At 36.4% G+C, this 14,039-nt stretch overlaps 2 protein-coding genes across 2 annotated transcripts; both read right to left on the bottom strand.

The window, feature by feature from the left end:
• Nucleotides 1–3,829: 3,829 nt before the first annotated feature.
• On the bottom strand, nt 3,830–5,235 carry LOC121419598 (transmembrane and immunoglobulin domain-containing protein 1-like). The gene is made up of 3 exons (XM_041614056.1): nt 4,832–5,235; nt 4,209–4,508; nt 3,830–4,041 (listed from the first exon to the last, which is right to left on the bottom strand). Exons 1-3 carry the CDS (start codon nt 5,181–5,183, stop codon nt 3,830–3,832), a joined length of 864 nt encoding a protein of 287 aa, XP_041469990.1. The 5' UTR covers nt 5,184–5,235.
• A 2,931-nt stretch (nt 5,236–8,166) lies between these two features.
• Nucleotides 8,167–13,695, bottom strand: LOC121420261 (V-set and immunoglobulin domain-containing protein 10-like). Its single transcript, XM_041614836.1, has 6 exons — nt 13,457–13,695; nt 11,864–12,338; nt 11,149–11,478; nt 10,513–10,851; nt 9,664–9,981; nt 8,167–9,164 (listed from the first exon to the last, which is right to left on the bottom strand). The coding sequence occupies exons 2-6, from the start codon at nt 12,264–12,266 to the stop codon at nt 8,779–8,781; spliced, it is 1,776 nt and encodes a 591-aa protein (XP_041470770.1). The 5' UTR covers nt 12,267–12,338; nt 13,457–13,695; the 3' UTR covers nt 8,167–8,778.
• Nucleotides 13,696–14,039: the final 344 nt, after the last annotated feature.

Here is a 14,039-nt window from a genome sequence, read left to right as displayed (position 1 = left end):
TTTTGTAAATAGATTTTATTGTATTCAATGCTCTGTTTTCCAATCTACATGCATGTAAAAATTACTGTTTGAACGTAAAAAAGGGGTTACAACTCTTGATAGCATACTTTTCTCCATTGCATTGTAATTTATGACAAACCATACTGATAACATGCCAATTTATTATAAAAAACACATTATGACTCTGTAGCAAATTGAACACAAAATATAATCGCGGTTACACAAACATGGGATAGATTTAGAGTTAGATTTTATTCATTTTCCGTTCACAAAGCACAACAAAATCAAACAATACATAGTCAAATTTAAAGTACAACATCAATCGAAGTAAGGTATAAACAATGAGAATTAATGCAAACTAAAGTAACTTTGACTATAATAACTATATAAAACAGAACGGAAGGGCTTGCCAAGAAAAGCGAAGCTTGTATGGGAGGCAAGCCCCCGTAACTTAGTTTCAATACGTATATTACAAAACTATAGTATAAAGGAGAGACGGAAGACAGTTTAAAAGGAGTATAATTGAATGTAAAAACAAAATCTTTGGAAATTCTGTGATTTTGGCTTCGCTTTGAGTACTGTTATACATTTTTTAGTAATTTATTTTTGTTTTTTCCTGGAAACACGGATTGTGGCTCCATCTTTTGTTTGTGGGAAAAATATACTCCTCGATGGAATAATAACATTGAAAAAAAGAAAAACATAAGTACGGATAAAAAAATAGAGGAGCTATGATATTTGTCCTAAATATTATTATGGAAGCTGTGAATGAAAAAAAAAATCGTTTGAAATAATTTTTACACTTACCTTTGCCAAATAATAACAATGAGACCAAGTAAAGATAACGAGAGGCCATTCTCTGGGAGTGACATGTGAAGTTGAAGTGACTATCGGTTAAAAAGTTTCGACTTGACGAAATGGGCGTTATTAAAATTGGAATTCCAAAGACAATGGATAAAAAAAATGATTCCCGACGTATTCCAATTCCGACGAATGTGCCTATGCAATACAAATAATAATGATCGTTTAATATATCATTCCTCAGAATTGAAAGGCCACATATTAATGTGAAATGTCATGTTTCTCAACGACAGAGTGTGCTGTTTAATAAAAGCACACCTGGTTTCATAAGTTCTGCTTGATAATTCCTGTGTTTAGTTTTATTATGGACATTTACATGTAGTCCTTAATTTTATTGTGAAGGCTTGTGAAGGCAAACAATAATTGTCCCAAATTGTCTAACACGAGGCAAACATTGATTAATAAATACTTTTCAAATCAATAATTTATGACTCAATTATCAAAGTGGATATGTGTTTACACGAATACAGTAGTAAGAGTAATTTTCCTGGGAAGCGGGATAGTCGGGCTGCTGAAGTACCCATAATATTTGTGCTATTCTCCAAAAATTTTATTGATTGTCAAATTTCTCACGACAAAATGACCTTTATTTTGTAATGTAAGGTTTTGTGCTAGTCAAATATAAATCAGCACCCCCTGTAAAAAAGGTAGTTCCCAAGGTACTGGTAAAGGGCTACCAACATACAACACTAAGGACTCAAATCTTCAAAACGTGTTAAACTGTTGGATAATATTTATTCAATGGATATAAAGCACTTGAAAATTAAACAATATAGCTCATTAATCTTAAAGAAAGCCTGGAAAGATATGTTAACTGGAAATAATGTTACTGTAATTAATTGTTTGTACTACTAATATCGAAGGAATATTTGTTTTGGTTCAAGTTGGCCAAACCACCATTTTTGTCAATGAAAATGACTGCTAGGGTACTAGAATGATTGTGGTATTCCTACTAGAATCAGGTGACAATAGACGAATTCTTCGATTCTGAAATCAAGGAACAAGTCGTCTACACTCTGAAAATGAATCATCACCGTGACGAATCTTCAATAATCTAACTGAAACTGTCAAAAGTGCCACTTGTGGGGCCAGTTGCTTGAAAGTTAATATTAGTGGTATCTTTGCAATGTAATGGTTTCATAAGTTCTGCTTGATAATTCCTGTGTTTAGTTTTATTATGGACATTTACATGTAGTCCTTAATTTTATTGTGAAGGCTTGTGAAGGCAAACAATAATTGTCCCAAATTGTCTAACACGAGGCAAACATTGATTAATAAATACTTTTCAAATCAATAATTTATGACTCAATTATCAAAGTGGATATGTGTTTACACGAATACAGTAGTAAGAGTAATTTTCCTGGGAAGCGGGATAGTCGGGCTGCTGAAGTACCCATAATATTTGTGCTATTCTCCAAAAATTTTATTGATTGTCAAATTTCTCACGACAAAATGACCTTTATTTTGTAATGTAAGGTTTTGTGCTAGTCAAATATAAATCAGCACCCCCTGTAAAAAAGGTAGTTCCCAAGGTACTGGTAAAGGGCTACCAACATACAACACTAAGGACTCAAATCTTCAAAACGTGTTAAACTGTTGGATAATATTTATTCAAGGGATATAAAGCACTTGAAAATTAAACAATATAGGTCCTTGATATTAAAGAAAGCCTGGAAAGATATGATACCTGGAAATAATGTTACTGTAGTTAATTGTTTGTACTACTAATATCGAAGGAATATTTGTTTTGGTTCAAGTTGGCCAAACCACCATTTTAGAACAAGCTTCCGATTGTCAATGAAAATGACTGCTAGGGTACTAGAATGATTGTGGTATTCCTACTAGGATCAGGTGACAATAGACGAATTCTTCGATTCTGAAATCAAGGAACAAGTCGTCTACACTCGGGAAACGAATCATCACCGTGACGAATCTTCAATAATTTAACTGAAACTGTCGAAAGTGCCCCTTGAGGGGCCAGTTGCTTGAATGTTAATATTAGTGGTATCTTTGCAATGTAATGGTAACTCCCAGTGTTGAAATGAATGTTGGTTGGTGGTGATTTTTTTACCTGATGGCTAAGAAAGCATGAATGCTTGTAAGCAAGCAACCAGAGGACCGACGGCTTAAGGTCCTCTCCGAAGGACCTGGTAATGAGGAATAATGCCTTACCAAAGGGCACTAGCGCACCAAATGGGAATTGAACCGGAATACGAATCCCCCTCTCTACCGACTGAGCTATCGCGCCTCCAATTTTAATTTCAAGACGATGACAATGTTACCATCATCGTAACGCCCCTAGAGGGCGGACGGATTTGGATATCATTACAGGCAATTCTAATCACGCCGTAAGTTTTCCTCCAACATGAATAGGTAGGTAGAAGTATTTTTAAATTCACTGTGTGATCAATGTGTAAGAATTTAATGTATCAACTATGCCCGTATCAAGCGAAACCAACTTGCACCAATCAACCATGCTTTGTTTCTGGTTAGCCGATACCCGGTGATCGTATTTAATTTCATCGAGCAACATTTGATCCGGGCATTATCTTGGTTATTGGTAGGCACTGGCAGGTTCGGGGGGAGGGGGGGGGGCACAGCCGGCCCGTGCCCCTTTTAGCATCATAATCAAATTTTTAATATAAATATGCCGCACTAACACTACCGTGGTCCCCCTATTGAAAGTGTGGACATTTTTTGCCTGTCAAATTGTTTCGTGGACGAAATAAGCTTAAAATTCGGATGAAAACCTTCTTTTTGGGCTTGTCCAATTTTCCTCTGAGCCGGAAAATGTGCCACCCCCTTTTGGAAAACCCTGGATCCGCCCCTGTTTGTTGGGTTGCAATAGGGTTGTTTGTTAGGCTTCGGGTTCGGTTTAGGATAGGGTATTTGTACAATCCAGGCTTGATGTTGATCATTTAATTAGTGTGTGGAATTAACAGCAGAATAATTGTGCCTAGAGCAAATTTCATGGACCTTTTTTGTCTAGTTCAGAGGATGTCCCTGTAAAGTTGGTAACACCACATTCTCCATTCTTTTCTAGTGTATTGTTTGGACAGTATTCCAGATTGAATGTCTGTTGAAACCCGCCATCGAACCCTGATTGCCAGGCAACGAATAGAGTTGAAGATGTAGTCTGGTTTTGGTCGATGAAGAGCAGGGGAAGTCGATCTGAGATATCTATAATGAACAAGGGGAGGGGGTGGATCGATAACTATAATTAGATTTCACAATTGCCTTTTCTTTTTTTAAAGTAAATATATTAAAAAATCAACTGAGGGAACATTGAAGATTATAAGGCAACGACATAGAGTAATAAGGTGATAAAATAATGAGTGGATACTCACAAGAAAAGTTCAGAGTCGCAGAGGCATTACCAAGAACGGTAATCACGTGACATTCATATTTCCCAGAATGCATCCGTAGAACATCATTGATGATAAGGCGACTAGTTGAAACGGTTTTACTGTGAAGCCTGTCAAGGATAATACGATGTCTTGTGCTGTTGTTTAAGGTCAACCGATTGAGGTACCAAGCAAAGTTAAGGACTTTGGGGTTTGCATCTGCTGTACATTCGAATTCGACACTGGTCATGCTGGAAACCGCCTCTACGTTATCAAGAAGTCGAAGAGAAATGATGGGTGGGTCTGTGTTGTAAATACAAAAGAGAAATTAATGGTACGTAAAACGCATGAGCTAAACATAAACATCAAAGTATGTCAGTCAAATCGAGTTAGCGAAGGAGGGAGTGTGATACTTCTAGATTAATGTGTTTAGACTTTATGAACAATTTGTAAAAGTTTTGATTGCCAAACTGTTGCATTCAGGTCTTTTAATCTAAGGGGGTTTTAAAGCCTAACTAAAGGAATGCATACTCGTATATTGCAGAAGATGACCCTATGCTGTGAAAAAGAAACAATAGTATCAATTTTCAGGATAGTGAACAGGCTGTTTCCCACGTGTAACTTACAGAGAATGTTGAGGACCACGGTCTCGTTCTGCGAAGACATAAGAGGCGCTGTCGGTTGGACTACCTGGCAGATAAGACCTTTTCCGTGATCATGTCTTAATGGTGTAAAAGTAAGAGTACTGGTCGCCTTCCATCGTCCATTCTCACTCCTTTCCGTCTGAAAAGATGAGTTCATCGTGAGGTTTCTTGATTCCATATACCAATAGATGACAGGTGATGGGTATCCATTGCTTGAAGTACAGTTTATTTTGCTTTCTTCACCAGCTTTCAGATCGTTGAGCATAAGTTCTGGAGCGTCGGGTTGTTCTTCATGCGTTTGTAAAACAAAACAAAGCAATAAAACAAAAAACATACATTTGCCAAGTATTATGGAGGCTTAAACATAAATTATTTATATGTGAGGAATCGTGTAATGATCAATCTTTCAAGAGAAACAGTGTCTAGTCAACAAAGGCCAAATTGTCAACATGACTATACTTTTGGGGTCACCCTTATGACAGAATTCGCAAAGCATATCAATTGCTATTACTTGACAGCAGAACCACTTCCGAACAACTCTCCATGATGAAACCCAGATCCGGCAACTGACAAGTTGTTCCGGAGCCTCAGTGGGGACAAGGCGTCTTCTAGATAGATATCTTCGACTATTTATATTTAATATCAGTATGAGTTGACTAGTTACAGTCTAGTACTTACCAGGCATTATTTTTCTCAGATTCACGGTATTTGATCTTATGTTGTCCACAATGCATTGATAGTCTCCTTGGTCACTCATACTCCATTTGTTGATTGTCAATTCAGCGGATGATTCGTCCGTATGCCATGTCATCTTTCCGGAATTTGAATTATAACTATTGCAATCTCCATCGCTGAAGCATATTTTAAATGATAAACTTGTCGCTTTGTCTTTTGTGATAAATATATTAGCATGCTGATTCCAGGGCATAAAATTACAGAGGAGATGAATGTCTTCACCAATACGCGGAATTAAAACGTCAGTCGATAGATTAACACTGGTAACTGCGTAGCATACTGAAAAAGGCAATATATTACGTTAACTAAATATATTCAACAATCCAAGTCATAAAAAATACTATGACTAAATATATTGATTTGTAACATTGTAATCTTCACAATATTTCCTGCGAAAATGTTACCGAAAAGCAAAACAAGGCACTATATCTGCTTATACTTAATAAGTTGATACAATTTTAGGGAAATAATGTACCGAATATTTTGATCGATACAGTTTGGCTCAATAGTTAGTAAATCCACCACAAACCCCACTCCTTCTTTCTGAGTGTTGATTGTAGACAACACTACAAGAAACCAAGAAAAACAAAGTTTATTAATTGTAATATTTTTGCACCTGAATTCAAACCTACATATCTAAAATATGACGAAGTTTAGAACCTTTTAAATATTATTATTTTCCCGTGGGGCTCACTAACTTTTGACTACCACTGTACGTTGGGAGTGGATAATTTCGTTCATGTTATGATTGAGATATTCTGTTTTTCTACTAGTAGTATACTTTAATTTCATAACGAATATATAATACACAACGCTACGCAACTGATAGGGAAAATTACAATTGCCAACGGAGAATCAGAGCGCTGGCGCTAAATTCAAACCAGTTAACTGAACTAGACATAATGAATATCTTTATAGAAAAGACAAAGCCTGCCAGAAATCTTTTTATATATTCCAAAAGGTAACATTATAGACAATACACCTATTTATGTTTATCAGTTAAAATCTAGTTGCCTGACACCACAATCGATGAATAAGAAGGATGAAAGTTCAACTCTTTAAAATGTTTAAAAGTCATTTACTTTCAGCTTACCTTCCTTCCTTAACAGAAGAGCAAACCATATCAAAATTACAGCTGCCATTTGTAGAAGATAAATGTTATACGAAAACGGTTACAATCATCTCGCAATTAGTGCTTTTTATTCCAGTTCAAGAAGGAATGAACGATTAATTCACAAAGCAATGAAGGGCATGTCAAATAACGAGATTCCAAAAGTAAATTGAATTGCAAAATATAAATCCAAACCGAAAGTAGGGAGGGATCCAGAGAGCAGATATTCTACTTCAATTTTAAACATGAATTCATCTTGTTCTGTTGCGAGAATGAAACCTCTTGTCAGGTCTGCTTTTGATGACTTCTTTATTAACGGGTGCGCGCGGTTGGGATCTTAAGTACTGGGACTATATAATAATTTGCGTTTGAGAGAAAGTGCTTAACTTCTTCTTATATTGGTTTGAGTGGCGATTTGTCATATTTAACTATAAGCCAGTTCGTAGTTCCTTTCTGCGCATGATCAAAAGATTCTACGCATGATCAGAAGAAGGTCATTTGTACTAAAGTGACATGGTGCTTTAAAATCTAATGAGATAAGCACCAACTTTGATGTCTTGATTATTCATATATTCTTTTGAATTGTCGTTTTCATTTACATCAACAAAAAACAACAATGCTTCCACGAACGACTGGTATTTCACAGTTTGCAAAGTACATTGTGCAACATGCTAAGATATGCATTTAAAGTAGGAATGCAACAAATGCCTTTATTAAGTGTTCATTTGTGTGCTATTCTAGTCACCTGGTCTATTCAATTTCTTCATCCTGCTATGTAAGGCAAGCTTACGTAATATCTTGCTTTGAAATCTGCCTATCATGATGAAAGAAATGAAAGGTCATTTGACCAAAATTGTCCATGAAGTAACTACGAACTGGTCTATTGTCGCCAAGGTGTTAGAATACGGTAGCACGTCTGTCTCCAATTCAAAAGGAAAATTTAAGGCCATTTTTTTTTCCAGTGGATGAAAATTTTTGTGAGAAAGGCAGAAGTCTAAATCAGATTTCATGATCCCATTTGATCGATGGAATTCATCTTCCATACGTATTACGATGTTAATGCAGTGCTATAAAATTTAACGTGCAGGCAATCTGAAGTCAGAGATGTTCTTAGGTCCATCTGTTACGTTGGACATTGCAGCCGCTTTGTAGAGCAAGTAAGACAGATCTGTAGCAGGGTTACAACTACAGTGGATGAGAAACAAATAATTTGAGTTTGTCAACCCATTCTTCGACGTATATTGAAACCTATTTGTACAATTTAGGTTTTAATATCTCTTTTAATTGCTCTGCATAAGCCCTAAAATATAAGAAGTGCTCGAAATTCCTGGTGAGGCCCCCCCCGCTCTTGTCACCATCCATCCAATATGTTTATCCATTTCTTTCACTTTTCATTTTCAAACTTGTAATTCAATCGCCATTGAAGATCAGTGACAAGAATGGATTTTTTTTTTCCAGGAGTTGTCTTTAATACAGATCTCTGGAATGCTTTGGAATTTGTAGACCAACAGCAACTTTAACTGAACATCGTTGCAATATGTTCAAGTAATATTTTTTTATATTAGTTCAAAACATTAGCACATGGTAAACTATGATAAAGGTCTAAAATTTCAAACGAGCAATAAAGTCGGAGACATGAATACTGACATTGCCAATTGCGCTCGATAAGAGAAAAAATCATCGGTTCTACTTGATTTTTTTTTAATTAGGCCTAATATTATGTTTTTACGAGTAAAGGAATCACATGTAGCTCACGAGTTGGTCTTCTTTGAAAATGTGTTTAAGACAGAATTAATTTCAGATAACTTCCAGTAGTTTGCGAACTGTCAAATTAATTCATCTATTTGGTCAACCAATTTACCTTGCCATTTTCATATCGATATTTGGAGCGGGAACAGAAGAATAAGAATTATAATACAGATAACGTGATGGTTTCCCGCGGTCTCGTACTACTAATGAAATGTTAACGTCTTTGAGATTCATACTTTCATTGATTGATTCATTTCACAAGGCATGACTTCATTCTGCATAATTGGGGCAGACTATGGAGTTCTATAGGAACATATATGATTATCTATCATGTTTAAATGACTCGTTTAGATGAAACTAGATTTGATAGACAACGACAGGCAAACGAAGTAGAATGTAAATGAAAGATTTTTCTAGAATATGACAAAAATAGAGTGGCGGAATCTACCCCAAGCATCGTCTCAGCAAAACATGTATAGTAGCCATCGTCTTGTGCAGAAATGTTTGAAATGATCAAAACACTCGAAATCAGGGTATCTTCTTCTGTAAGACCCTGATGAATCTGATGACGGGTGCTATTGTTGAGTTCCTTTCCAATTATACAGAACCAGGTTATTGAGGCCACAGGTCTACTATCTGATGTACATGTGAGCAAGGCATCCACGCTATCTCCGTCAACAGGTACCCGACGAACAGAATGGTCCACAATGACTGGGGAATCTACATGAATATAATAAGAGTGGACAAATCTACATAAGAATAATTGAGACATTAAAAATACATGTTTGTTATTTCAAGTAAGCGTCAGACTAAACGAACCAGTATCTTTTAAAATAATGAATGTCAATGAAAGAATAATGAATGCCATCTGGTTATAGATATGATATGAAGTAATAATACAAGACAAGGTCTGGGATTCAATGAAATAATTGGAGAAATATTGATCTGTTGTATACGCTTAAAGCGCTAATTTCTGCGAAATCAAAGATGGTCAATACTCTCAAATCGTTACAAGAAACATTACCCTTCTTCCGTTTGGAGCATGCTCAGAGTATACATCATCAATCTTTGAGGAAATTATCAAAGACTTGTTAAATACAGGAAACTCAGGAAAATTGGGTTAGAGATTACAATTTTGCAATGCAGTTACGTTAAAAGACATCAAGAAATTATTGTTATTGACAGTTCGATAAAAATGAATAGATAAAAAAGGGCTTACAAAGAACACGAAGAATACTACTAACAATCCGAGCTTTCATAGATGGTCCATCCCGGTGGACACCTTGATGAACTTCGCAGACAAGTCGTTTTCCGTGTTCGTGTCTCGTTGGTGTTATTGCTAGCACACTTCTAGCATCAACCCAATGATCTTTGTTCCAAGAAGATATGCTGTCTGAATCCTTGGTGATGTTGTTTGTGTCAAGAAACCACTGGAACGTTGGTGTAGGATAGCCATTGTTTGCTGTGCAAGTTATGTTTAATGGTACTCCATCGAGGATTTCTTCTGTTCCATTTAAGTAGGGAGGATCCGGTGGTCCTACAAGTTAACATATTCTACTTTGTTTTAGTGATGAATATAATCATTCACATTAACCTACGAATTAACGGAAATAAACCTACCAATAGCATGGACATCAACTGCGCCAACCAGTGCCTTCGCCATTTCGTGGGTAGGTGTATGTCTCAGACAAAGCAAATAATGGTCACCACGACTAGGGCCTAGTGTTCGTAAAGTGATTTCCTTCTCATTTATTTTTATTCAAATAATACCATTCTTTCTCGGCGTTATGTATATATACATGTAGTCATTCGAAGTAAAGCGTACAGCCTTGGTTGCAGGAATTTTAAACAAAATACCAATGTAGTTTGTAACACACGATATCTGCCCGACCAATCGTGCCCATAGACAGGTGGAAAGATCTATACCGATGAACATTATGAGGGCGTATCCCTGAAATTAATTTCACTTTTGTAATAAAAGAATGGTGGGAAGATTGATTTGTTTTGTCGATCTGATTTTAAATTTGAAATGAGTTAATGATTGGTATTGAATAGCGGATATATTCACCATAAACACTTATCTTCACTGCTACTTGACGTTGGCTAATGCCAGCGATGGCAACGCATCGAAGATCTTGTCTGTGATGCCTCCTCTTCGGGATCAACTCCAGAATAGACTTAGTGTCATGCAAGCCGTGGTATACCTCGTTCTTGCTAAACATTGATGTTGAATTTCTAGTGTGATTGTTTGAACCAATGAACCAGTATACATGAGCTTGAGGGCGTGATCCTACACTTTTGCAAGTGAATGATGTTGGCGAATCTTCAAAGACAACTGCACTTCTTGATCCTTCTTTGCTGGTAGTTATTCCATTAATTGCAGTAAGAATTAAATCAGTCGGCGATACTATATGTAACATTAAGAAAATAATCTCTGACTTTAAAGAATTACTGAAAAAAGAGAAGAAATGGAAAGGATGTATTGAAAAGTGTTTTGTTTGATAAACCAAGAGAAGATAACACGTGATTTACCGCTTTTATTTGAAATTAAAAAAAATGAAGGCATATATCGCATATTCAAATAAACATCTTCATAAGTTTTATTAACAGTACACATATATAGCCCAAATCACATAACATAGCGATAAAAGGATGTATCTTTACAACATATAGGGATATCTATGACATCAGTATGCCTACTTACCTTGAACTTCTAGGACGATAGACAATTGTATTTCATGGTCCAGCTCCTGATGCAAAGCCACACAACGTAACATCTTTCCATCATCGTCTTTGGCTGGATTTAACACAACTTCTTTATAAGACGTGTAGACGTCACCGTGAATGAAGTTGTACTGATCTTGCTGTCGAGCATTTACTTCATCAGGAACTTGCCATTCGAGGTCTACATGACTTCTAGCGCTTTGGATTGAGCATGTCAGGTACTGGGCCCTCCCGTAGGTGATGGCTACTGATGCTCCGTTCATGTATACTTCACTGGACCGATCGGTGATTGATAGCAATCCTGTTATGGCTTTAAGGTAGAACGTGCAGCATTAATTTTTTTTTACAAAGTACAATGGCCTGATATTTTTTGTTGCTTTTTTTTCTTTATCACTATCTGTTGTTGTCATTTGATTCGTTCTATCTTCATTAGCTATTTGTCCCTATATGCTGTATTTCATCAGCTCATCGTTGGTAGCGCAAGCGGGCTTTTGTAGCTCCAGGAATAAAGTTAACTTTCTCGTCTCTGGCAGCCAACCGATGCGCTCATTTTATGCTATAAAATGTATTTGTATAGTCTCTATCATTTCAATTTTATCACTTGTATTAATTTCATTTGTATGAACATCCGTTCTTGAAAGTGTTTGATAATATTTTAAGGAATAAAATAATATAATACTAATGGCTTGCATTACCTGCTGATTGTATATTCAAATGAATTCGACTTAGCCCTGTGTGGTAGTCCGTGCTTACAAAACACTGATATACACCGCTGTCATTCGGTGTTAAGGTCGTAATAGTAAGATTCCCGCTGGAAGAATCCGCTATGAAACTGTACTTGCTGTTGTCTGAAACTTTGTATCTACTGTGGCATCCATACCCCTGACATCTTGTATCACTTGCCAGAATATCACCATTCCCGTTTCTCCAATTTAGTAATCGAGTTTCGTATGAAGGCTCGTAGGTGCAGACAAGAGTAACATCTTCCCCAATGACTGGGTCCACTTGCGAGTTCTGAATACGAGTAGATACACTCACTTCGTATGTCTCAGACACAAAAAAAGTAAAGAACAGCAATATGTAAAGACAGCAATCCATATTGTTATTCCTTCTCACAGTCTTGTTAACCTAGGAGTAGAACAGTATTCATCATGTCAATCGCCAGGGGATCTAAACAGAAAATGAGTGACAGAGTAAGTAGACGGTTTACAATCATGGTGAAATAAGAGATTACAACAATTACTCATAATCCCCATTTATCATTCACCTAAGAAATGAAAACGAAAGTCCGTGATTTCTATCGAGGACATAAGTGGATTGAATTGTTATGGGGTCATTTACAAATGACTCGGAGTGCGCGTCCTGCACAATCTAAAGGTGTAGAGAGAACGTCAGATTGTCCAACCTTTAATTGCCACCGACCTATATACCTACCATATCGATTGGAATGAGTTTTTAAACCTTATCTGAAGTTTTAATGACCAGGGGCTTCGGGCTAATATTGTTGAGCCAGGGGAATCGGGAGACGTTTCCCTCTTGGATGACACTCTCCCCCGGCATAGAAATTATTAAAGAATCCCCTCAATCATTTTTTTTCGAGACAATGTGAAACGTCAAGCATTTTTTATTTTTTTTGGTGGGGGGGGGGATGCCAAATTGTATTTGGAGTTTGGACAAAGGACGATGTGTAAACATTTGATAAGAATGAAAATTCGATCTGAAGTGAAATTATTCTTTACAGTGATGATCAATACATATCAAGTATATTTTATTAAAAAAAACAAATACTGACGAAAACGTATTGTATGTTCCTTCAATTTGTAGAAAGGTTTGGCTCTGGTTATGTTTTGATATTGAAAGAATTACTTTGTAGAGGCAATGCGGGTTGAATTTAAATAAGGACTCAGTTTTACGACAGTGCCGACCTAAAGTCTTGTCTGACAAATTATTCCTAATTTTTTTTCTGTGCAACGAAGAGAGTTGAAGATGTCGCCTGGTTCTGGTCGACTATGAGCCGAGATGCTGAATCAGGGATGGCTGGATTTTAGCAGTACGGATGACGAGACATGCACGATGAATTTATTATTTATTCATACTAATTTATATCATTTATTTAGTAATCAAATATGTTTGCAAATTTCATGCCACAAATATAGAGTAAGCTAAATATTATTTGGGAGCTGTCAATTACTTTCAATATGACGATAATACCAAAATAGATATAATAGAAAAACTTAACCAACGAGCCACATGCACATAAATCGAACAAAGATAAATGTTCTCCCTACCGTAAAATATTGAGTTTAAGACCGTAGTTCCCGAGCCATATGTTGAATTAGCGATGCATTTGAAGTCACACGAATCTTCAGAAAAGGGGTATTCTATTGCAAGTTCGCTTGAAGTCACTGTTTCATCTTGTGCTACAGTTTTGTAGAGCGTCATATTTCGGCGACTAGAAAGGTCTTTTCCGTTACAGAGCCACTTGAAGGTGAAAGCAGGAGGGTTGCCATCTGAAGTACATTTCAATACAAAACCAGTGTGTACTCCTCTCACGGTAAGTCGTCGAGAAGTAATGGATACAATCGGGCTGTCTAGAAAACAGAAATCAATTTTGAAAAAGAATAATGAGTGACTTTATAATGAATTTCGAGCATTCCTGTGGATGATAAAGTATCTACCAATGTACAATTTTTAAAGCTGAATAACATTAAAGACTCCCTAACTAATCATCATACACCCACCCTCTTTTAAAAGTGAAACCCCCACGATATTATCAAATGCAACTGATATTAAAACATGAATATAAGCAATCCAGGTTAATCAAAAGTTCCCATTTTCCGGATACAAATACTCACACGATATGTTTAGAAC

This window comes from Lytechinus variegatus, chromosome 8, assembly GCF_018143015.1.
Source record: "Lytechinus variegatus isolate NC3 chromosome 8, Lvar_3.0, whole genome shotgun sequence".
NCBI lineage: Eukaryota > Metazoa > Echinodermata > Echinoidea > Temnopleuroida > Toxopneustidae > Lytechinus > Lytechinus variegatus.
Note: the sequence above shows the minus strand (reverse complement) of the source record. Positions and strands in the feature narration are given on the sequence as shown.